The sequence below is a fragment of the Mastigoproctus giganteus genome, chromosome 7 (genome assembly GCF_048544385.1).
Source record: "Mastigoproctus giganteus isolate SK-2022 chromosome 7, ASM4854438v1, whole genome shotgun sequence".
NCBI lineage: Eukaryota > Metazoa > Arthropoda > Arachnida > Uropygi > Thelyphonidae > Mastigoproctus > Mastigoproctus giganteus.
In genome coordinates, this window is record NC_143581.1 from 163,105,395 (window position 1) to 163,130,075 (window position 24,681).

General features: G+C 35.4%; 1 protein-coding gene across 2 annotated transcripts in view; it reads right to left on the reverse strand.

Moving 5' to 3' along the window:
- Positions 1-24,681, reverse strand: part of Dhx15 (DEAH-box helicase 15) — a 190,238-nt gene that overhangs the window by 31,831 nt on the left and 133,726 nt on the right. The window contains exon 10 of one of the 2 annotated variants that reach the window (XM_090377959.1): positions 2,443-2,565. The exons of the other annotated variant lie outside the window; for it this stretch is intronic. Coding sequence (XP_090234085.1) covers positions 2,443-2,565 — 123 coding nt within the window. The remainder of the gene's footprint in view (positions 1-2,442; positions 2,566-24,681) is intronic. 2 annotated transcript variants of the gene reach the window in all.

The window sequence follows — 24,681 nt, forward strand, 5'->3', positions numbered from 1 at the left end:
CAATAAAAAGTACTGAAGCCTATAACAGCTACAAATTGATCTGTAATAGAGTCACACAAAAGGTTAAGTTGGCAAAGGCAGATTATGAGAAACTGTTGGCAAAGTGGGCGGAAAAGGAATTCTTCACATATATAAATGCAAAAAAAGAGGACAAATCAGATCGGACCTTTTTTGTAATGGACGTGGGATAGTATTTGATACCCCAGCTGATGTTACAGATGAACTCAACAGTTACTTTGCATTGATATTTACAGAAGAAAAACCCTTTATGTCAATGAGAAATAATGGGAGCGAAGTTTTAAAAAAATGTAATTAATGATGTTGAAATTTCACATGATTATTTAATGAAAAACTTTTAAGCCTAGGTGAGTAATGCTCCTGGGGCTGTTGGAATATACCCTATAATCTTAAAGGGGCGGCAAGTGAGTGCATGAATCATTGAGGCAAATTATGAGAGCATCACTGGACTCAGGAGTGATTCTGTTGGATTGGAAAAAGCGCCAATGTATCTCCAATACATAAGGGTGGTTCTTACAGTGAAGTAGGAAATTACTGGCCAGTTAGCCTAACTTCACTAGTAGAGAAAATCATGGAGACTATGATCAAGGGTGGAATTCAGGATCACTTAGATAGAAATGGAATTCTGAAGGATACTCAGCATGGTTTTGTAAAGGGAAAGAAAATCATATTTATCTAATCTGGTTAGCTATTTTGACAGGGTCACTCAAGAGCTGGACTTTGGGATTAATTTCGACATTGTTTATTTGGATTTCAGCAAAGCATTTGAATCAGTCCCACACGAGCGGTTACTTTATAAGCTGGAACAGGTTGAAATCACAAGGAAAATCCTTAGATGGATAGCTGGATGGCTTCAGGGCAGGAGGCAGAAGGTTGTGATAAATGGTTATTCCTCAGATTGGGTTGATGTAAGAAGTGAGGTTCCCCAAGGATCAATATTAGGACCACTGTTGTTTTTGATTTCATAAATGACAATGATAAAGGGATAGATTGCATGTTGTCTAAATTTGCAGACAATATAAAGATTGGTAGAGTAGTTAATGATCACCGCCAAGCAGGGCTCCTTCAGGATAACCTAGATAGACTTCACAGATGGTCAGATAAATGGCAACGATGCTTTAATCCAGCAAAGTGTAAGGTATTGCACCTGGGGATCAGTAAGCCCAAAATAACTTATACACTTGGTGGAGTTGAATTAAAGCCGGTAGTGAAGAAAATGGACTTGGGTATTACGATACGGTCAGACATGAAGTTCTCCAAGCATTGTCGACAGGTTGCAAGGAAGGCCCGCTCCAATTGATGATTTATTGAACAATTGCTAGTAGAGATAAGGACATCATAATCTCATTATAAAGGCTATTGTTAGACCACACCTAAAAAAAGATACTGTGCTTTTTTGAAAGGTTCAAAGACAGGTAACTCGCCTGGTGAGTTGGCAAAAGGGTGACCATATGAAGAACGACTTCGAATATGTGGGTTGCAGAGTTTGGAAACCTTAGAGGCAAAAGTAAAATGAATGAGGATAAAGTTTTCATGGTTATAAATGACTCTAGAACAAGGGGCCATAATTCAAGTTACAGGGGGAGGGGGGAGGAGATGTTTTAGACTGGATTGCAGGAAGTTTTATTTTAACCAGCAAATTATAAATTACTGGAATAAGTTACCTACATGGGTGGTTGAGGCTAACAGTTTGGGAAAATTCAAAGGTCAGCTGGATTTTTACCTATGGGAGGAGGGCAATACATAGATTGTCTATATTCTTTTATTATTTATTTAATTTAATTAAATTATTATTTTACTCTTTTTTTTTTTGGCTGGTACAGCAAAAGCCTTAAGCTTCCTTGCACCATATGCCCATTACTAATACTAAAACTGGAAAAGCTGAAAGGAATGTCACAAAAATCAATTCTAGCTCTTCTGGAAAAAAACATTTTTTTCCCTTTCTTTTTAAAATTAACTTGCTTTTCACTTTATCATTGTTAGAATTTTCATAATAAATTTCAAAATAAGAAAGATTATTTGTAATCACTCTCTATATAACAGTTGCACGAGCCTGTTGCACATATTTATCCATCTGGAGATAATCCACTGCTTTTTTGAAATATGTTTTTGAGCACAAACCACTGTTACTCAGTCCTTAACAATTGTTTCAGCAATGATACTGGAAACAAAATTACCACTTGTGTGAAACAAGAAACTATTGTCTCATAGTCCTCTGGTGAAGTTGAATGTTTTAGTTTAGTGGCAGCACTGGTGCACATGTGTTTATACATGTAAAAAAGAGCAATGGATTTGCTCCAACCTAAAATGGTGATAATTTCATGAACACAAAAAGAGAAAGCTCTACATATTTATTCATTACTAAAGAAAAAAAAATAAAGTAATAGCAACCAAAACATAATGAAACAAAATATAAGGACTTACTTTGTTTGAAAGCATGGTAGACATTCAGTAAAGTCAGGTGGTCTCCATCGATGTGGGCAAACCTCATCTTTGCTTCATCTGCTGCCTTCTTTGCTTCATTGGGTCGCACAAAGCACTGTGGAACTAAACAGTGTTGGGTGGGGGGGCCGCAATAATAACAGCGACCCCACATCCACTGCACTTAGTGGAAGTAAAGTAGCAGAAAACCAAGGCTAGCCACCTTCACAGGGAATGGCTGGCCCAGGAGATATGTAAAGTGTACATGATGGGCCTCATTTCCCAGTACTTACAATTTATTATTATATGAATAAATATTAGATATTTGCTTCAGTAATTCATCTAATATTTACATGAACTACTGGAAAAAAAAAAGCCCTATTAACTTTTTTTTTGGTTTCTTTTTCAAATTTTTGCCAAATCAAACAAATTTTTATTCCAGATAAATTTTGATTTTTTTTTTTATTTGTAATGTACTGGGTTAAAATATTAAAACACTAAAATATAACAATCAGTGGTTACTAATTTTGAGTTAATTTTAAATAAACTAAAATCATAACTTTACTTGTAAAAAAGATTTTAAAACTGTATAAAAACAAATATTTTATACTAGTAATAATACATTAAAATACTGTTTAATATCTGAACATTTTTCTAAATTAAAAATTGATTGAAATGTTTGCTCCACTTGTTAAAATAATAACTTCAGAGATAAACATAAAGCATCTGAATATATTCCTACCCCCCTAATCCTTTTCTCATTAAGTAAGTGTATCCAGAGTTCATGCCAAACATGTAATAACCCCATCACAAATCTCCAAATTTACTCTTAAAATGGGAAAGCTGTGATTTTTTTTTTTTTTTTTAAAGGTTGCTTGGTTAGCTAGGTATCTTGGGATTTTCTTTAGGGCTGCAAATACACTGGTAGATAAAAAAAAAGAAAAAAAAAGATGAGATATCTCATCTCCGATTCGTGGGCTTTTACGCGGATGCACGAAGACAAATAATCCCTATTTAAGCTTCATACTCACTCCTATTCGGTAATTTCCATTCCTGTGATCGACACATGGTCGAAAAGCTTTGTCAGCTTCAGGAAGGAAAACCATTTTGCAATTTTTTTTGTTAAATTATTTTAATTAATTTTCTTATTTTTAATTGTGTTAAATTGATTTTTAATTATTTTTAAAATTATTTGTTACTCAAATGTAAGTTTTTTTGATTTTTTCGTTTTAATTTCTGGAGAGTATCATACGTAAGTGTTCTTCGTACTATATTGAGGTAAACTTCTCTTATTATTTTACAATTATATGCATTGTGAAACTGATTAAAAATAATGCTTTGTTTATATGTTAAAGGACGATAGCTTGAACAATGCAAACATTTCCTGATATTTGATGTATATTTTCACTAACCCTGGTTAAAGTAAAATTAATGGATTTGTTCTGCGGGAGTTCCATTTCTAAAGTGAACTTAAGTCTAGTGTGTATGTTATTAAATGTATCCAGGACATTCTGTACTATGTGTTTATTAGTAATTATTACGATATCATCCAGATATCTACCGTAAAATTTGGGAGACCCAGTGTTAAATATACCTGTTTGATCTTATTCAGATAAATTTCAGCAACCAATCCACTCAAGCTAAGCCCCATCGGTAACCCAAATATTTGCTTTTAAGTTTGCAGCGGTTGGCAGAAACTTATATAAAGTCGAGTATTACGGAAGCTGGGAAGTGGCTGTACCAGCATAAGCACTCCAGCTAAAGAGATTACTGTACAAGCAATACTAATCAATTCCCACAATATGACTATGAAAGATTCATTTTTAGTTCAACCTTTCATGGTTATCCATTTCTATTAATAATATTATTATTATTGTTTTTATTCTTTTTTTGCATTACACAAAAAAATTTCAATTTTGGAGAATACAAAATAGCAAGTATACTTATACAGGCACTCCTTGACTTAATTATTTTTATGTAAGTCCACCTCACTGAGATTATAACCCCCCAACAAACTTCAGCAGACTGCATATACAGTATTGTTTACAGCATTTTACGATTTGTAACCAAGAAAATGAGGCTGAAAAAACATACAATGAATAACAATTTAGAGCATATAAACAAGATCAATATACAAGAACAAAAATAAAACAGTAAAAAAGATAAGCAATCAATAACATGTACAAATTGCAACTAACATGATATGCACAAGTGAGATATGGAGTAACACGTTTGTAAAGCTTAAAAAATAGGAATTAAGAGCAAGTTCTGAAAATTTATTTATGTTTTTTATATGGCTGAAGATTTCAGTGAAGGAGAAACACATTTCACCATAATAGTGTGAAAACCTACAGAATTCCAGGTATTGGTATTAATACAAATACAAGTTTACTACCTGTTTATAATAGATTGCGCTAACAGAAAATCCGAACAAACTGGAAGCTGCAAATTGTTTTATGGCAGTGACCTCCAGAAATGTGCTTTAGAAAAATATCATGAAGGCATTCAAAATTGATTCTTCTAACCAAACATAGCAATAAATGGTGTTGGGAGTAGGGTTTTTTTAGGAGCATCAGCGACTAAGGCCATACTGCTCCAGTATAGGTCTGTAAATTCCATGTGTTGTGTGGTCAATTTTCTGTTTGCTGGATGAAAAACCTAAGTTCCAGGACAATAAATGGTGAAAGTGCAGTGCATTTTAATAGTCTGGATTGGTTTTTTTAAATTTGATTCTATAAAGCGGCTGATTCTAGTGATCATGTTAACCGGCACCTACTTATGATTGTCTCAAACCGGACCACATAGTCCTTCCTCTCAGCCAATAAAGTAGCAACATTTGTAAACATGTTGGCAGCATGTTTTGTTTTTGCATCATTTAGTTAAAGGTGATTTTATATCAACACAAATTTTTGGCTGTGTTGTGCTTATTCGACATAAATTTATATAAAACTAATACAATTCCCATTTTAAAAATGACCTTTTAGAGAGATAAACAGCTTAGTTATATAGCAAAAATTTCAACTCCTGAGGTCTTGGAATGAATATTTTCACAATATGATGGTGTCTCTGGAATGGATTAATATCATAAAGCGGGGGAAGGGGGGTTTCCACTGTAGCTGATTTCGGTATTAACACATGTAGTCAAAACTGTCTATATATTTTCGGTACACAGAGGGTACCCGATATCTGAGTTTAGTCCCCACAGTTACGAGGATTAATTTTTGAAACCGACAAGCAATGCAAATAACGTGGAGGATTTTTTGGAAAACTTTTAATATTCTACACAGTATAAAAATGATTGGAGAAGCTTGGAAAGAAATTTCGTGTAGATTAATGAATAGCTTATGGAAAAAGTTATATCCTGATGCTGTTTGTGAATATGAAGAATGCGGTGTAACTAGGTTACAAAATTGTAAGTCTTGCAAAAAAGCGGAATTCCACGAAGTTGATGATGGGGGAATCAAGTGCAAAACCACTTACAAATGAGGAGCTAGCAGAATTAGATCAACTACCCACAGAAGAAGAGGAAGCCAAAAATGATGATGTGATGAAATCAGATGGAAAAAGATGCAAAGATTAAAGGAAGCCCAGAGAAAATTGACCAAGCACTTGAATATTTTTGTGAGGATGTGATCATGCAGCAAAAGTTAAGCATGAAGTTAAAGACAGCTAAATGCAACGTAACAATTTTATCTGAAAAAATACAGCAAAGAAAAAAAAAAAAAAAACTCAGCTCTGGATTCATTCTTTATTCGTAAAACTGAAATATAGTGTAACTTCAATGAACTTTACTTAACTTTTACATTGTTCAACAGATTATAATAAAAAATGTCTAATAAAATAATTGTCTAATTTTTCTTCAGTTCCTTCAATCCATTTTTTTACTATGTACAAGTACATAATAAACATTACGAAAATTGGGTCCCCGCTTTGAATTGATTCGTTTTAAGTGGAATTTTCTGGAACCAATTATCCTCAGAAACAAGGTGCCCCTCGACAATATTTTTTTTAATTTTGAGAAGCTTTATACATAAGTTCTTTGTATGTAAGTAGAGGAGTGTATGCATTAATATATACAGCCACTCCCCGACTTATGTAAGGGTTGCGTTCCGCAGAACTTTACGTAAGTAGGAATTTCCCTAAATGCTTATGCAGCACTTGCAAATTTGATTGAAGCAAAAAGAAATGTTCGAAGAACATGTAAATACAATTATTTATTTGATTTTTTTTAACTCATATGCCCAAAGAAAAATTACAAAAGAGTAAAAAATTATAAAATTACAAAAAGAGAGGAGAGACAGGCATAACTTCAGCAAGGTTTACCTTTCGAGCATCGTTGCCAGAATTAACTCTCGAGCTGATAAGAACGCCTTTGCAGAAGTTGAGGGCTGTGGAGATTCAGAAATGGTTTTTCCAACACACCAAAAATTTCTCTGCAGCTGCAGAATCGGCACTGCAGAATGGTGACTTCACCGCATACTTTAATGTTTTGGAAACTAGCACGATGCTTGAACCTATTAAAGCACCCGTTGCTTGCCACAAACTTGGCTTGGGGTTCGTCGTACTTATCCTTAATATCTTCATAAATACTTATTGCTTTAACTTGAATGGCTAACGGACTTGGGGGCACTTGCTTCTGAATCTGATTTTCCATCCATATTATTAATTGCTTTTCCATGTTCGATACAGCACCTGAAAGCTGTTTTGTGATCACTGTGATCTTAAATGCATTGATCCTTTAATATGTTATTTTATATGTGCACTGTCCTTTGAAATAGCATTCACTGCTGAAACAGTGAGATTTAATTCCCATGCAATAGATGACAAACTTTGTCCTGCTTCTACTTCTTAATAAATCATCTTCATTTCTAAATCAAATTTGTTTCGTTTCCTAGCACTGCCAGCACTTTCTGTTGGTCCCTTTCCCTTCACCATTGTAATAAGTAAATAGAAATGAAGAGAAGATTCTGAATATTTATTTATGTTTTTATATGATTAAAGATTTCAGTGAAGGGAGGGGGGGACACATTTCACCATAATGTGAAAATCCACATATATTTCCTGATATCGGTATTATCGCAAATTAAATAAGATCTAGTTTACTACCCGTTTACAATAGACTGCACTAACAGAAAAGCCCAATAAACCAGAAAGTACAAATTGTTTTTGTTTTATAGTAGTGACCTCCAGAAATGTTTTAGAATAATATCATAAAGACATTCAAAATTGATTGTTATAACGGAACATATGATAATGTCGAAAGTGTAGTGCAATTTATATTATAAAAATGATCTTTCAGAGAGATAAATAGCTTATTACCGTATTTCCCCATGTATAAGATGCGTTTTTCCACGTTCTACCCAGAAATGGCTCAGAAAAGATTTTCGTACAGTGCTGAATTCAAGTTAAAAGTGATCCAGTTTGCAAAAGTGAATGGAAATCGTGCTGCTGAACGTAAGTTTGGTCCTCCTCCAACTCAGAAAACAATCCGAGATTGGCTACGGGAAGAAGAAACCCTACTGAAAACGCCACGGCAAAAGAAGGCCATTAGAGGAAAGTCAGCAAAATGGCCTAATTTAGAGAGGGAATTGAAGATATAGATTGAGGAGCAAAGGGCAATTGGAATTCCTGTGTCCACAAAGATGGTTCAGCATGAGGCAAGAAGAATTGCTGATGAAAAAGAAGTTACTGATTTCAAAAGAGGACACAATTGGTGCTTCAGGTTCATGAAATGGAATGGACTAAGCATGCGTACATGCACCAGCTTGCTCAAAAGATGCCTGAAAGCTATGAGCAGAAGGTCCTTGAATTTCATCGTTTTATCATTCAACGTCGGAAGACACATCAGTTTGAGTTGGGACAGATTGCAAATAAGGACAAAGTCCCCCTTCAATCTGATGTCCCAAGTAACAGAACTGTTGATAAGAAGGGGCGAAAACGGTAACTGTGAAGACAAGTGGACATGAAAAGAGCCATTATACAGTTGTTCTAGCTTGTTGTGCCGACGGAATAAAGCTGCATGCTATGCTGATTTTCAAATGCAAAACAATGCCAAAAGAAGACATTCCTCAAAAAGTGATTGTCCACATTCATGACAAGGGTTGGATGGATCAGGATGGGATGAAGATCTGGTTTGAGAAAGTTTGGAGCAGGAGACCAGGTGGGCTCTTACGCAAACCTGCCCTATTGGTGCTTGATCAGTTCAGGGCACACATAACAAAAAATACAAAGATTGCTGCAGAGCAAAAAACAAAACTTGCCATCATACCTTGACATCCCAGCTCCAACCACCTGATGTCAGCATTAACAAACCCTTCAAAGCTGCCATGAGAGATGAATGGAACCAATGGATGAAGTCTTCTGGAGACAATTTGACACCAGCAGGAAGAGTGAAGAAACCAGCTATAGGAGAAGTTTGTACCTGGGATAATATCAAGATTGTTGTCAAGTCATTTAAGAAGTGTGGCATTTCAAATGCCATAGATGGAACGGAGGATGAGGCAATATATGAAGACAGTGATGAGGTGTATGAATTTTATGACGAATAAAACTTGAGTTCAATAACTTTATGTAATACATTTTTTTTTTTTTTTTCAAATTTCGGGCCCCAAAATTAAGGTGCGTCTTATACATGGGGAAATACGGTATATAGCAAAAATTTCAACTTCTGAGGTCTTGGAACTAATTACAAAAAAAAAAAAAAAAAAAAAAAAAAACCACAGTGTGTTATTTTTTTCCACATTATGATAGTTTCATGATACTTCCATTTATTCCTACAGGGTGCAAAATAAGTTTACACGATTTTTTTAAGTTTGCATTGGCGGGCAAAAACTTATGTAAAGTCGAATATTACGCAAGCCGGGAGAGGCTGTACTGTTACATGTGTGCTAAAAGCATTTTTAATATTTCTAATTATAAATTGGTTTGATAAAAACAAATTTCTTAAACATAAAGAATGAAATGACAGAAATATCATCACTTGAATGAGCATAGGGGGAATTGTAATAAAGGGGGGGGGGGAAACACAGACGTCAAAATCAGCAGATATCACGGATATTTTTTCACTTTGAAGTTTAGAATTGTTTGCATGTGTGAGGAAAGCAGGCCCAAATGTTAGCTTGTCTTAAATGACTGATTACAAAATTGAATTTATTTAACCATGAAGTGTGTAAATTCAAAGCCGACCGGGCAAAGTGCCTGCCTGGCAACCCAAAGATTGTGGGTTCGAATCCCGCCTCGGGCTTGGATCAAAGTACTGCACAAAACCTTTGGGAGGTGCATTATGGCCACAGAAGCTGATAAGTGTAAATTCAATTTTGTCCACACCATTTTGGACTCAAATATTAAGTCAGAAAAAAATATAGCATTTATTACTCTTTTTTTAAATCTCAATTCTAAACAGGTTTGAAGCCCATAGTATTCTAATTTGTTGTGTGATCTGAATTTCTGAATATTGTCATTTTCAGGAATTCTTAAGTTAAACAAAAGATTTACCAGATGAATCTAACAGAGTGGATTTTAAAGTGGGAGAGAGAGAGAGAGAGAGAGAGAGAGAGAGAGAGAGAGAGAGAGAGAGAGAGAGAGAGAGAGAGAGAGAGAGAGAGAGAGAGAGAGAGAGAGATTGTGTCAAAGGAGATAAAAAAAAAAAAAAAAATAGCAAGTTTATCAGAAATTTCTCAGTATAAATGCTGTCGATAATGCCTTTATTCAAAGTAAAAATTAGAATAAAGTCATACACAATTCGCTGAAATGAAATTCTAAATGAATAATATGAGGTACAATGGTTCCGAAATTCCAGATTAGAAGTACAGGACTGCTAGGTGGATAAGCTGGAAACACTCAATCTCAAAATGGCAATAGCACAACAGAAAGCAAAGATGTTGTCAAATGGAATATGAAGAGAAAGTGCCTGGAAGACAACTTACCCAGCAGTTCAAAGTGTGAATGAACTCTGCAAACTATCAACGATTTGGAAATTAGCAGCTGTTTCACTGTCAGTACAGATGCTAGAACATGGCACATTACTTTTATAGTGGAATTGTGATTTGGAAATTGAAGAGTTTCAACATCCACTGGGCCGCAAATGGAGTCAACATGGAAATGGACAGGCTGTATGAAAACTGAGTTGTACTTTAAAATAAAGCAAACTTTCTCTTTATCAAGTGTCATTTTCTTTTTATGGCAGTTTTTAATATGGTAAATAATATATGTCCAATCTATAAAACTGAAAGACAATTAAGCGTTCATTTACCTACATTTACCTATATTTCATTTTAAGAAGTAGGGAAATGAATTCTTTCCCATAATTTAAGAGTGAATCTGGAAATCAGAGAAAACCTTATGCATAGCTTCCTAATAATAGCATGCACACGTTCCCTAAATCTGTGTAAATCATACTATTCAACACATGTCAACTAAGGAAGTCACAACACAAAGAAACAGTGGATGAGTACATTTTAATTTCATGCATACTAAACACAAAAATCTACGAGAGAGAGAGTTTTAACTATAGTTAACCACAAGTATATAAGTGATACAACCAATCGATTAGCGAAGTTGATCAGCGATTTTGCCTTTATTCAAGTAATAATCAAACCGAGTTTAGATTTTAATGTTTTAAAAACTGTTGCAAAATCGAATTATTCTTTTACAGCAAACATTTCATTCAAGTATATTTTCTCACTTAACTCAGAAATTAACAAAAAGCATAAAATAAAAAGCAAAAAATATATTTATCAGTCAATTCAAATTATGTTTATAACATGCAATTGAAAAACTACCCATATAATATATAAGTGCTTAGAAATAAACCAGCTGAAATCATAAATTTCTGTTAGCATGTGTGACACTGAAACATTACTTTCTAATGAATTCTAAACACTATGAAACTTTAAATAAGAATCCTCGCAGAAAGCATTACTCGTGATACGGACTATATGTATGAGGAATAAAGAAATAATATGATATTTTGATGTTATCGAGAAGTGGAAAGACAACAGATTTGGAAATTAGCAGCACTTTTAGACTACTATGCGTGTAACCAAGGACCATGCCAAAGATGTCTACCACCGCAGAACGTACATATTTAACAAGCACTTCCGAACACCACAACCTTCAGAGAAGGATGTCATCCGGGGGAGGGGGGGGGAGAATGAAGGTAATAAAATATTGAATAAAATTCATTATTTTATTATGAAGTTTATTTTAATCTGTGTACAACCACTGCAGCTAGAGTTTGCAACAGGTGTCAGTAAACCTGGCAATTTTTGTGGTAGTAGACCCAAGCTCACAATCTGTATACCTGTAATGATATATGTAATTCAAAAACTGCAGTTAAATGATAATAATTATTATGGCTTTATTTTATTCAGGCCATGATTAAATTTAACATGCTTATGATTCCATATTCCAACCACACAAGCTGTCAAATCAGAACAAAATCTGCAATGGCAGTAATGGACAAGCTGAACCAAAAGCAGGTGGCACAACCATATAGCAGATTAATGTGAATTCTGTAGATGAAATATGGCTTAAAGAATGCAAAAGTGCTTCTGTTCCCACCCATTCTAACACCAGACCAGGTAATATACAGGTAATTGAGAAGATGGTTTGAAGCAAAGATAAGACTGACGAATAATTTGTATTTCTTGAGTCTAATGCTATGTAAAGAACTTCATATAAAAGAGCTTAGTGCAGAGATATGGTCATAACAGCAAAGCTGTTTGAGAAGCAGGAAACTTGTTATGAAAATGGCAGAATGATGTTTACTGGCTCTTGGTTACAGTTAGACAAGAAAATTTTCTCTGAATGAGACAGTTTTAACTTGAACCATTTGCATTTTTATGTTTCATAATACTTTGTCCATTGTTAAGGATCCATTATCTATGGACACCAGACTCTGGAAACCAGCCACTCCAGATTTCTTTCCCATGTACCTAATACTATACATGCTCAAGCGAAAATCGCATAAACTGCAATAACAAGTTTTAACTGGTAAAAAAACTTTATCGAAGGTTCCAAAGTATGGTACTATACACATCTGCATATGAGGGGCCCTCCCAACACAAACAAACTCACAACAAAAGTGAGAAAGATCACAATAAGGGATAAGATACAAAAAAAAAAAAAAAAGAAAGAAAAAGAAAAACCCATGGAACCAAGAAATAACACAAAAATTTCAAGCATATTCATAATGGACATAGTACAGTTATCCATCAGCCCAAGAACTTATGCTTGGTCTTTCCAAGAGCTGGCCAGTATTGGATGTTGTTGTTTCTGTTGAAGATTTTTGGTGATCCAACTACTTTGGTCATAGTGCGTGTTTAGTCAATATGCATACTTTGCACGCTAAAATGTATGGATGCAGTTAATCTGCAAGAGATTAACTAATGTTACTCCTTGAGTAAAAGAGGCCCCTAAGAATTCCTCTAGTCTTCAATACAATTCAAATTCAGACCTATCTGAATGAATGACAAGTGGTGAACCCACTACGTGGACAACAGCAGACGGCGAGGTATATGAAATTCAATAAGTTGTCCCATTATATCTATACTATAGAACATGTGTTATTCTATTAATAAGTTCAGGAAACATATATGCCCATTTACAACATCCACAAGAAATCAGTTGAAGTCTGCTTCATGAGAAATTGTTTCAGTTGGTTACTTGTTTCCTGAATGAACCCTGATATCCTGGTATCTCTTCGTAATAAATTAATTCAAGTAAAACATGAAAGTCACTGTCCATGGAGCGAATGATGACTGCCTTCCTATACCATCAGTCCTTCATCTCTAAAATTAATCCCACTTGACAATATTTTGAAAGTGACTTGGCTACAGTTAATACAAGTGCTCTCTAGATCAGCACTCCACAAGTTTTTCAGCTTCTAGCAGTTATAAGTCTGTTGCATAGTGATGATAAAAACAGCCATCCTCTTAGGTGTCTGAACCAAATTCATTAAAAGCAATTAAATATCATTTTTTAATTCTTTTTTATGCTAACTCAAAACAGAAAACATTATTAGAATTTAGAGTAGTTTTAATATAGAGTATGGATTAAGGACTGAGAAGGTGGAAGATAACTGATTTTAGTCTGGAATTCTGTATATTGTAATTCACAAGAAATACAAGAGTCAAATGAAGAAAAGTTAGTTCAGTGTTTGGAAGAAAGGTAGAATCTTTACATAAGACAACTCAGAAATAAGTGTCTATAAAAAAGGCATGTGGAAAAAACTGTGTAAGCATCAAGTGCACTTGTAAAGAGAAGTTCTAGACCACCACTCCAGATGTGGGAACAATATTCTATGGTAGTGCAGATTTGTATAGAGTTGATAACTACTTAGAAGAAAACTAACATCAAGAGCAAAAGAGAAAGAACTGTTGTTTCAATGCAGAGAAAGCAATATTTGTGACATGCATATGATAAGAAAGGTCAAAAGTCAGTTATCTCCAATAAAGATATGTGTCTTGTCTAGCTATCTAACTGTTGTTGAAGAGTGAACAATTCTGAAGCACTTCATACAAATTCAATCTGCTATGGAATATTGTTCCCACATGCAAGTAATTTTGAAGTGATCACCCTGATTGTATGGGTACAATTAATTTACTCTCAAAGAAATAGTGAAGTCTGAAGCACTGTTTTGAAAAGATTGGCTGGTTGTGATTGTCTGAAAAAAACAATAACAATAGTCACACTATGCCAGTTCTTGAAGCTTTAGCCACTTCAGTTTGCAATGTAGATTGTTGTGATACCTAAGGAGCTATTTGTCAGATGTCTTCATGTTAATATGCCTACATCAAAGAATGCTAGATTTTATCTTAATCTAGTGTTTATAAGTGATAAATATTATTGCTTTCAAGATGTTGGAAATGTATCTTATTGATCATGGCCATTCAGAATATCTTGGAGCATGATCCACTGTCCTGTGTTGTATAAGGAGGCAACTTTCTTCTTTCTCTATGTTTGGAATTTGCACTGAAATAGCTACGGCTACGAGACAATCGTGTATTTTGCCAGTATACTGAATGTTTTGGTATTGGTTTGCTGAATAAAAAAAATCACTTTTTTTCAGAATTCGCCATGTGGCCTTACCCAAGAAATGCTGCAGGGAAAGAAAAAAAAAAAAAAAAAACATCCTGGGGCATTAAAAGCCTAGTTATTTCCCACAAACACTGTGGTTGCCATGGACCATAATTTTAGATTCCACTAAATTAAGATATGATGAACAAATGACAACACTTAACCTTATATTGCATTTAAGGGCTACCACATTTAAATCTAATTGTAGGAACAGGAAATTGAAAAATTTAGACATTTTAATTTGTATATAATATATCTGATCAAATAGTTCAGTGCTCACTTTGTATCTTTAAATTTAATTTGTGGCATCATTATTAATTGTAATTGCACCCTGTTTCAAATGAAATAAAAAAAAAAAAAAAACAGTTTAAATTGATATTAACAAAACAGAAGCTTAAGTTCTGCACTAAGTCTCACCATCCTGATCTGCCACATTTCCAATTATACCTTTCTATTTGATTATCAAAAATCCATAATTGGTTATTTCAGTTAATTGGCCATAACTAATTATGCCCATCACTAGTTGTGTGTTGGGTGACTCAGATAGACATGCTAACATAAAAATCACCCATTCTTCAGGACAGTCTGAATTAACATATATTTAATTGGGCAATTTTACCGAGTAGTGAATTTGCATAAAATTTTGTTTCAAATTAGAGAAAAGTGCAAAGTAAACCCATGAAATGTTAAAAACAACTTTTGGAGAAGATGGTGCTATTAAAAGAGTACAATAATTCTCAAAGTTTAAAGAGGACTGCTCTTCAATTTAAAAAAAAACCAATGATTAAATAGAAGAACTCTTTATTGCATACAAAAGGCGCACGCCGTACACAACACCCTTCATGGCTACAAGCCAGGGGTTGTATCACTTGTGTTTGCCATTTGATCAGGACTGACTGGAATTTAACTATCCATTAAGCTGATAGTGAAATTAATATTTCTTATGGAACATGTAAATAAATTTTTAACAAGTTTTGGAAATGAAATCCATTTCAGCTAAGTTTGTGTCTCACATCCTCGCTGATGATCACAGACCAGAAGGTCTTGTATTTCAGGATCTTTCTCAACAGGCAACTGCTGACCCACACCATTGTTTCTTCCATTATTACTGGTGACAAGTTGTGGATGTATGGCCATGACCCAGAAAAAAAGGCCCAGTCCTCTCAACAGAACACTGTCTCCAAGGTTCAAAAAAGCAAGACAAGTTTGATCAAATGTGAAGATATTACTTATCATATTTTTTGACTCACAGGGTATGGTTCATTATGAATTTGTCCCACTGGTGAAGCAGAGAATCCAGAATACTACAAAACAGTTCTACAGTTATTTTGCAAGGCTGCTTAGGGAAAATGGTTGGAAAACTAGGTACTTGCATTATGATCATGCTTCTGCACACACACTGACAACTTTCCACTCAAGAATTTCTTGTTACGCACTCTATCACTGTATTCCTCATTCGTCATACTCGCTGAATTTAGTTCTGTGATCCTCTCCGCCAAACTTAGTCCCTTTAAAAGGTCACAGATTTCAAGCTCTAAAAGAAGCCTCTCAGGAGATGCATCCAGAAGTTGCAGAAGCATCGAAATAACTGTATATGGTGTCAAGGAGACTACTTTGAAAGGGATCCATCTTAATAGCCAGTAAGTTCTTTCATTTTCGTAATTAGTTCAGTCACCAAACTTTTAGATTGCACCACATACTGAGATTCTTGGACATGCTAGATTTAATGTTATTAATCTGAGAAAATACATATGAATTCCTAATAAATAATAATTAGTAAAACTGGCATAAACATCACATCTCACAAAGTGAAATGAAGCAAATGTGAGTAAACTTTTTTCATTATTGTGCAGGTTAAATCATACCAGAACAGGAATAAATAAACATCAGCATACAGAGAAGTTTTTGTGGCTAGCATTCTGAGTTAATACAGCCTGGTGCATTAGTTGTCAGCTTTTTCTAATGAACAGCTACATCGACAGTATGCGTGCAGGAATGGCAAGCAGGTAGCAGTCACCATGTTAATAAAATAAATAAATTTCTGCTTACACTTGAGGCTGCCAAGGAAAGAAAGATTTATGTATTCGTTGCAACCATATACATACAGAATTAAAGGAAGCCCAGATTTTTTGTTGACACAGTTTGCAGTCATCAATGCAATTACTATGGTACCATATAGGCTTAAACTCAAAACTTCTTTATTTTGGCCATGAATGCCAACCCTTAGAGAACAGTTATTCCCCATTTTTCCTCCTAGATTTCTCTTGGTGCTTCTTAACAGAAGAGTACTGCAGAGCAGTCAGCAGCCACCTATCATTAAAAACATCTCTGTATATGCAGAGATGTCTTAAAAAATAAACTTCTTTTTATACTCAGTATGGCCACAGACACCTAAACTTTATAATTTTACTGAAACTGTTATTGAAGTAAATAAACTGCAATTTTCAGTGGGCTGTGCACTTTTTTTTATGGCAGCATACGGATTTAATCTCACAACTGCCTACCTACATTACACCAGGAACACATCCAGCACTAATAATAATTAAAACCTCAGACATCACTTAAAATCCTGGCTGAACATTAACACAGTCTGCATTCATCAAGACTTCTGGTGAATGCAGACTGTTTCACCATTCATCTTCCTGCAGATGCCCCAGGACATTTTTGTGGTAATAGTGATTCTCAGTTTGTCTCTGTGGTGCAACCTCCTCACGCTAGGTTCCATCAATATTATAAAATACAATCAATATATTCTTCATATTGAAATGAAATTGTCTGACCTTCTTTGTGATTTTGTACTCTCCTGCTGCAAAGGCTGTTGCTTTCAGGTTTTATACTCTTAAACAATTTTTTTGTGGATGCTTCGTAAGATCAGAGTTGTTAACACTTATTTACAGTGTGGCGAATTTTTTGTTTATTTGTGCTTTAAACTGTATTTCATATATAGCTTTTACCATACAGATCAGATGAGTTATACTTGAGTATATGGCTGTTTTGTGATAATTTTTAATGCCAAAACCCAACACCATAGGCAAGTGTCATTTCAAATATTATGCTGTAGTTTTAAGAAGTACTTCGAATGGTAGTGTTTTATTGAGTATATCACATCATAGTATACTGCAATTTTTTTTAACAAAAATGTAGCTGTAATTATGGTGAAGACCAGATCTGGCAAAAAAGTCTATGACTCAGAATGGCAATACTAATCATGAAATTTCTGCAGGTTATTCTTCTGTTAATCTTGTTTGTTTTCTTGACTGTAGCAAGAAATCAAAGGCTATCTCCAGAAGATCACAACAGTGCCACAGGTGATTACATTGACTGGAGTGCAAGTAGAACAAGGAAACAATATAAACTTTGGTATTTTGTTGGATGAAATTGATTGACCAAGAAAGAGGGGTAAGGCCTTGGAAGAAATTAAATCACAGGCTTTCAGGTGTCCACCTCTATGATGAAGCCTTGTCCTGTGCACCAGGTTTCAGGGAGACACCAGATGCAGAAAGCAATGCTGGGAAGAGATAGTGCAGGATTCACAGGATAAAATTTTTCTCTGCATGCACTGAACTTCATTACCACAAGAGACTGCTTTACTAAGGAAGGGATACACCTGAATAGAAGAGATGCAAGAATATTTGTCAATGCTACCAGACAGAGTTAGGAGTTGAATTGTACACCAAATAAATCAAGAAAGCAAACTTATAAAGCATCAGTCCCCCCTCCCCAAAAATTCACATATCCACCCCATCAATAGTTTGTCTAGTTCTTACTTGAAACTATTAACTATCCACTTAAACAACAACAGATGGTAGCTCTTTCCACCAATCTGTTGGCTGAAGGCAAACTTCCAACACATCTATTTTTCTCCCAATTTGAATTTGTCTCCTTATGTGTACAGTCTAAGCAAGAGAAATAATTCCATCAGCATTGAATTGGCTAAGGCCATAAACACCTCAATCAGATCACCTCACAGGTGCCTAACCTCCAGATGCTGCAATTTGCATAGGTGAAGCTTTTCATGGTAAGAGCACCCCTATATTGCCCTCACCAAGTTCACAATTTCATTGCTTTTCTGTGTACCCATTCAAGCAGCTGTACATCCTTGTACACAGAAAATGTACAATGGGTACATAGAAAATGAGACATTCAATATCTGCATGCAGTACTCAAGACGTGACCTAACCACTGCCTTATAAAATGGAATAATCACTTTCTTATCCCTGCTAGCAAATTTCTGCATATCATGGACAAAACCCCATGAGCTGTCCTGGTAGCCTGTCTGTACTGTTCAGAGAATTTCATATCTGACTACACAATTACCACAGACCCTTTTCATTTTTCACTACCCTGAGTGTAGTAACATATAGTTAGTACATTAGTTTGGGATTAATAATTCGCATTTGTCAATGTTAAACTTCAGTTGCCAGTTCTGAGCCCATATATATGCTCAGCTGTTCTAGATCCTGTTGCAGTAGCATACTGTCAGTAACAACCCTGCCAACCTTTGTATCATCTGCAAACTTGGATATTAAGCCTGATATGCCTTCATTAATACCGTTGATATACAGGTAGCCTTCATTTTGCGTTGGTTCAACCTGCGCCGATCGCTAACCACAACGGCATTTTTGTTTTTATTTATTTATTTTTGAATTTTTTTTATAAATTGAAAGTTTTCCCGCTCTCAAAGTAACCACTAGTGGAGGCGGGTAGTAAAGGTCCACGTGGTGAAGAATTCATTTGGTTGTTGTTTATGCTATTTACATGTGTTGGAAATTTATTACGCTAACATTTAATTAATTGTGCTATTAATAAATTAAATAATAATAATAGTGATAGCAGCCATGTGCAGTTTTTTCCAATCATGTTATAAAGTTTTTAATTTAACAGAATAAAGACACAGCATGTCTGGTAAAAGTAATTAATTGAATCCTAGTGCAATATTCGGAGGATAAATTCCAATGAAAGCCACCCTAATGTGTGTAGGGCTATGAATATGCCTCCACTGACTATTACTACAACTATGAAGAATGCTAATAAAATAAAACAATCGATGCAAAGTGGTAGGTAAAATTTTTGGTGCCCAGAACCTAGCCCTGTGATTTCCGATTGACTCCATTATATAAAGGGTTCCATTTGTGCCTGACCCCCAACAGGAACCTAACCCCAATGTAAATCGAGGGCTACCTGTATATAGAAAACAACAATGGGCCCAGCACCAAAACCTGTGGGATTCCACTAATAATATTAGTCCACAAAGAGCAGTGTCCACTGATAACAAGTCAGTCTTCTTCCACTCAACCATCACTTTATCCATAGCAGTAACCTTCCCTTAATGCCACACTGTTTCAATCTGTACAGAAGTCTTATGTGCAACAGGATCAAAACTTTTCCTGAAATCCAAGTATATGATATGAAAATTACTTTTGCATCCAGTTCCTTTATCACGCATCACAGTATCCAATCAAATTGGTCAGACAAGATCTCCTCTTAAACAAACCAATGCTGTGACTGAAGTATGACTGCCCACCTACATAGATGATACTACATTACTTCTTTAACTAGAGACTGTAATTACTAATGTCACTTTGATCTTAATATAACTGGTTAGATCCCATCCATGACAAGTACCTTTTTTGTTTAAATTCTACAATTTATTTTCCATCCTCCTCTCAGTTATCACAAAATCATTCAGCTCCCCGTTAAGAGTTTGATAAACTTCTGTCACCTCTCTCCCTAAAGAATTCATTGTGTGAATGTAGATGCAATACACCTATTCAGCCCATCAGCAACCTGAGTAGAATCGTCAACAGTTAAATCATCAACATCATGTGGACCAATGCGATTGTGGACCACTTTTTTCTACTGTTAATATAAGTTGTTATTTGGTTTTTAGAAGCATTAGCAACTAAGGCCATATTGCTCCGGGGATATGTGGCGGTCATTCCCTGACCTTTCCACATCCTCCGTATTTGGTGGCTCACAGGCTCGAACCGCGGTCTAATCAAGAAGCATGTGCTACGCACTGCTGCTCCTGTCCACAGAGGCGCCGTTAATATAAGTAAAGTCACTGCTGCTTTTCTTGGTATTCTTTGCCAGACTTCTCGTAATATGCCTTGGCTTGTCTAACCACCTTTGTGACTTAACTGAATCCTAATTTTTATCTACCATAGGCTTCTATATCATCTAATAATTGATATGCATCCCATGCATTTTTCTTCTCTGCCATGTCTCAACAGTTCATATGACATCCATTTATGGTATAAGACCTGAACAGTGTTTCTTAGGTGGTATAAAAGGCTTAGTAGCTTCTAAAATTATTTCCCTGAATGCTTCCCACTTAGAATTTGTTGTTAACATCGTTAGTTGATCCTACTGTATAGAATTTAAAAACTGTTTGAGAACACTATAGCCTCTGTTACAAAAGCAAAAACTATTCCCTTTACCCTTAATGGTAGTACATCTTCAAGTAAATCTCACATCAGTACACTGTGATCACTGCCACCTAGTAGTACTTTTATCCACAGATTTCTTAATACTGAAGAATTACTGCTATTAATCAGATCAAGATTATTGCTCTCTCTTGTTCCCTCTCTGACATGCTGTTGTAGAAAACGAACATCCAATAACTCCACAAAATATTTCTAGTATGTGAGTGACCATCCAACAAGTTCCAGTCAATATCTGGAAAGTTAAAATACCCATTATAAGACATTCTGATTTACTTGTCCACTCTAGCATCTCTGTAAATGCCTGTTCTTTGTACTCATCACAGTCATTTGGCCTATAACACCCTCCTATTCTCATTTTTATTTTGCTAGTGCTTACATCACACCAAATTGACTCAACATTACACTGGCACTCATGTCAGCTTTATGCACTGCCTTACATTTTATGTTTCTTAATTAAGAGCATACCCCCAATCCTGTGCTGTCTGTTCTTTCTGTATAAACTGTACTCATATTCAAATTCTGCATCTGTTATTTGAGTGATACCATGTCTCTGATATCCCAATAATGTCTGCATTTGATGACTTGACTGGCACTTCAACTCCCCATATTCCAATTCTGCATCCCTTATATCTGAGTAACACATCTCTGATATCCTCTCAATGCCTGCAATGATTTGACAAGCACTTCAGATTCATCAAATTTATTTACTATGCTCCTAACACTGGTGTACACATAAGTATACATGCTCTGTTCTTATTGTTAGTTACCCTAATGCAGAACATGTATTTTCTTTTTCCTTGATAACCCATAGCAGGCCTTGAAACCCCCGGTACTTTGCTTTACAGGCTACTTCATGTTCCAGTAGAATCACTTTCACTTCTGCTTGCAGCTATTGGTAATCTATTAGTCTGTGTATCTCCCCAAGCTAGCAATTTTCCGACCCACCTAATACTGCTTCAATGTCATCAGCAAATATTCTTGTCCCCTTTCTATTTAAGTGTATCCCATCTCCATAGAAGCAGTCTTTCCTGTTAACAAGTAGATACCACACTGAGAAGAATTTTAACCATTGTGGCTTGCACAGCCTCTCCAGGGCTCTCATTGTGTACCCCCCCCCCTCCACCGCCCATAATGTCTGGACATAATTGCAGATATTTTCAAATTTAATTCTACTCATGACTTTTTCTCAACATTGCCCTGACTTTTGTTATAAACCCTCAGATCTCATACTCTTAATGTTATTAGTGCCAATGTGCACAACATTATCATTGTGTATTATGTGCCCTTAAAGGATGATATCTGCAATACAACATCAACTTTTGCCTCTGGCGGACATGTCCTGGTCCTATTCCATCTTTCATTTTTGCACAATATATTTCCCATTTCCCTGACAACAGAGTCACTGACAATGGCTACCTCCTGTTGGACCTTGCTTGTGATAGGGCATCCTTACCGGGAAGGTGTTATTCCGAAAGACCAAACACTCATCCCCAGAGGATGAGCACTACAGGTGGAACTCATTTGGGGGGAGGGGATCTTTTAGAATAGCACATTGCCTTACCTATAACCTTATTAATAGCATTAATTATATGGTGTATTTATTATATGGTTCAAATGTTTCCGAAGTTCAATTAATAGAATTATAATCGCATTTTCATTTGCCATAAATGTTACTAAGAGTTAGCACATTGCCTTACTTATAACCCTATTAATAGCATTGATTATACGGTGTATTTATTTTATGGTTCAAATGTTTCTGAAGTTCAATTAATAGAATTATAATCACATTTTCATTCCCCATAAATGTCTTTTCTTAATTTGAATTTATGCCCCCTTAGGTTCGTAATCTGAACAAGTGGAAGGAATTCAGCGTGCCCAACCCATTCAAGGCCTAATGCACCTCAATCAGATCACCGTGCAGGTGCCTAGTCTCCAGCCACTGCAATTTGCAGAACTTAAGCCTCTCTTGGTAAGAGGATCCCTTCATTCCCCTCACCAATCTTGTTGCCCTTCTCTGTACACGCTCAAGTAAATCTACATCCTTCCTAAAATGAGGCCTCCAGACCTGTACGCAGTACTCAAGGCGTGGCCTGACCATTGCCTTATACAGAGGGATAATCACTTCCTTTTCCCTGCTAGCAAAATTCCTATATATCATTGACAAAACCCCATGACCTGCCCTGGCAGCCTGTCTGCATTGCTCAGAAAACTTCATATCTGCCTGGACAATTACTCCCAGGTCTTTTTCATTTTCTACCACCTAAAGTGTAGTACCACACAGTTGGTACGTTTCTCTGGGGTTACTTCTACCCATATGCAGTACTTTGCATTTGTCAAGGGTTAGGTATATTTGAAAGCAATGCTAGCTTGAGAAGTTATATTAAAGGCAGTTAAAAGCATAGTTAGTCCTAATAGAACTGCTCTGAACAGTTCAACTAGGACATATAAAGACTTGTAAACAGCAGAAGTAGAGCATACTGGGGTTTCTTATAATGCTAATTCCCAAAATTAAGGACTGGGTGTATGGTCCCAGACTGAAGTCCTTTAGAAATCCGTCTAGTCTGTAATGGAATTTGAAGCTAGACATCCCCAAACAAGTAGTGAACCTACTATACTGACACAGAGAACTCAAAAAAAAAAAAAAAAAAAAAACCCCATCTATTAGATAATTATACTGAATCAGTGTGGTGTGGCATACTCAGAAAAACAAAAACAAGAGGAGTGGGTTACAGAACAGAGGACTGACCAAGATAAAAAATACAAAAACAGTTTTATAGGAGAATCCGTAAAATATTAAGAATCTTCAAATAAAGGAACCACTGACAAGCAGTGATCACAGTAATTAATGTGGGATCAATTTAAAGAGAAAACTAATCTAAAAGGAAAGGTTTTTGTTCCAAGTTACTTAATCAGGAAGCTATTTTATTCCAACAAAAAAGAAGCTGTTAATATCTATAAAACAAACTAGATTTACCCATAAATTAGTAGTTGCCAGGCTAGATGTTTCAATTGCCATGGCAATGTAGCACCCAGATATGTCATGCTTTACTTACGACTACTAGAAGCTTGTAGTAGTGTCCTAGGGCAGCTCATTTAATTAATTATTATTATTATTTCAAATGTCTGGTCTTCTGAATTATGGACACTTTCTGGGAAGGTACATATATATTGTTCAAGTTGTTCCAAGATTTTCTTTGATCTTCAGTTTTATCAGGAAAGAAGTAAGCAAGCAAGAAATAATTAATTCTAATAAAACTAAAAAACACAGCAATCCACAAATTTTTAGAGGCAAAAAATGACTGAATTTATTGAAATTAGATGGACTTTAAAAAACATTACAGTAAACAACCTGCTGATAGACAAATTTTGACAATGTTTCAAAATTTTACTGGATATTATACTATGAAGTAGTAGTAATGGCATGTGATGCAAGAAAGCATGTGTATGAGCTTATGCAGCATCAGCCAAAAAAAAAAAAAAAAAAATCACACCATACCCTCCAAATGCCTGTCGAGTTCCTCCTTAAATTTATTCAACCTATCAACTTCCACAACGACAGATGGAAGTTTGTTCCAGCAATTAACCACCTGCTGGCTAAAGGCAAATTTCCACACATCTATTCTACATCTGTCTTTTCTTAATTTGAATTTATGCCCCCTTAGGTTCGTAATCTGAACAAGTGGAAGGAATTCAGCGTGCTCAACCCATTCAAGGCCTA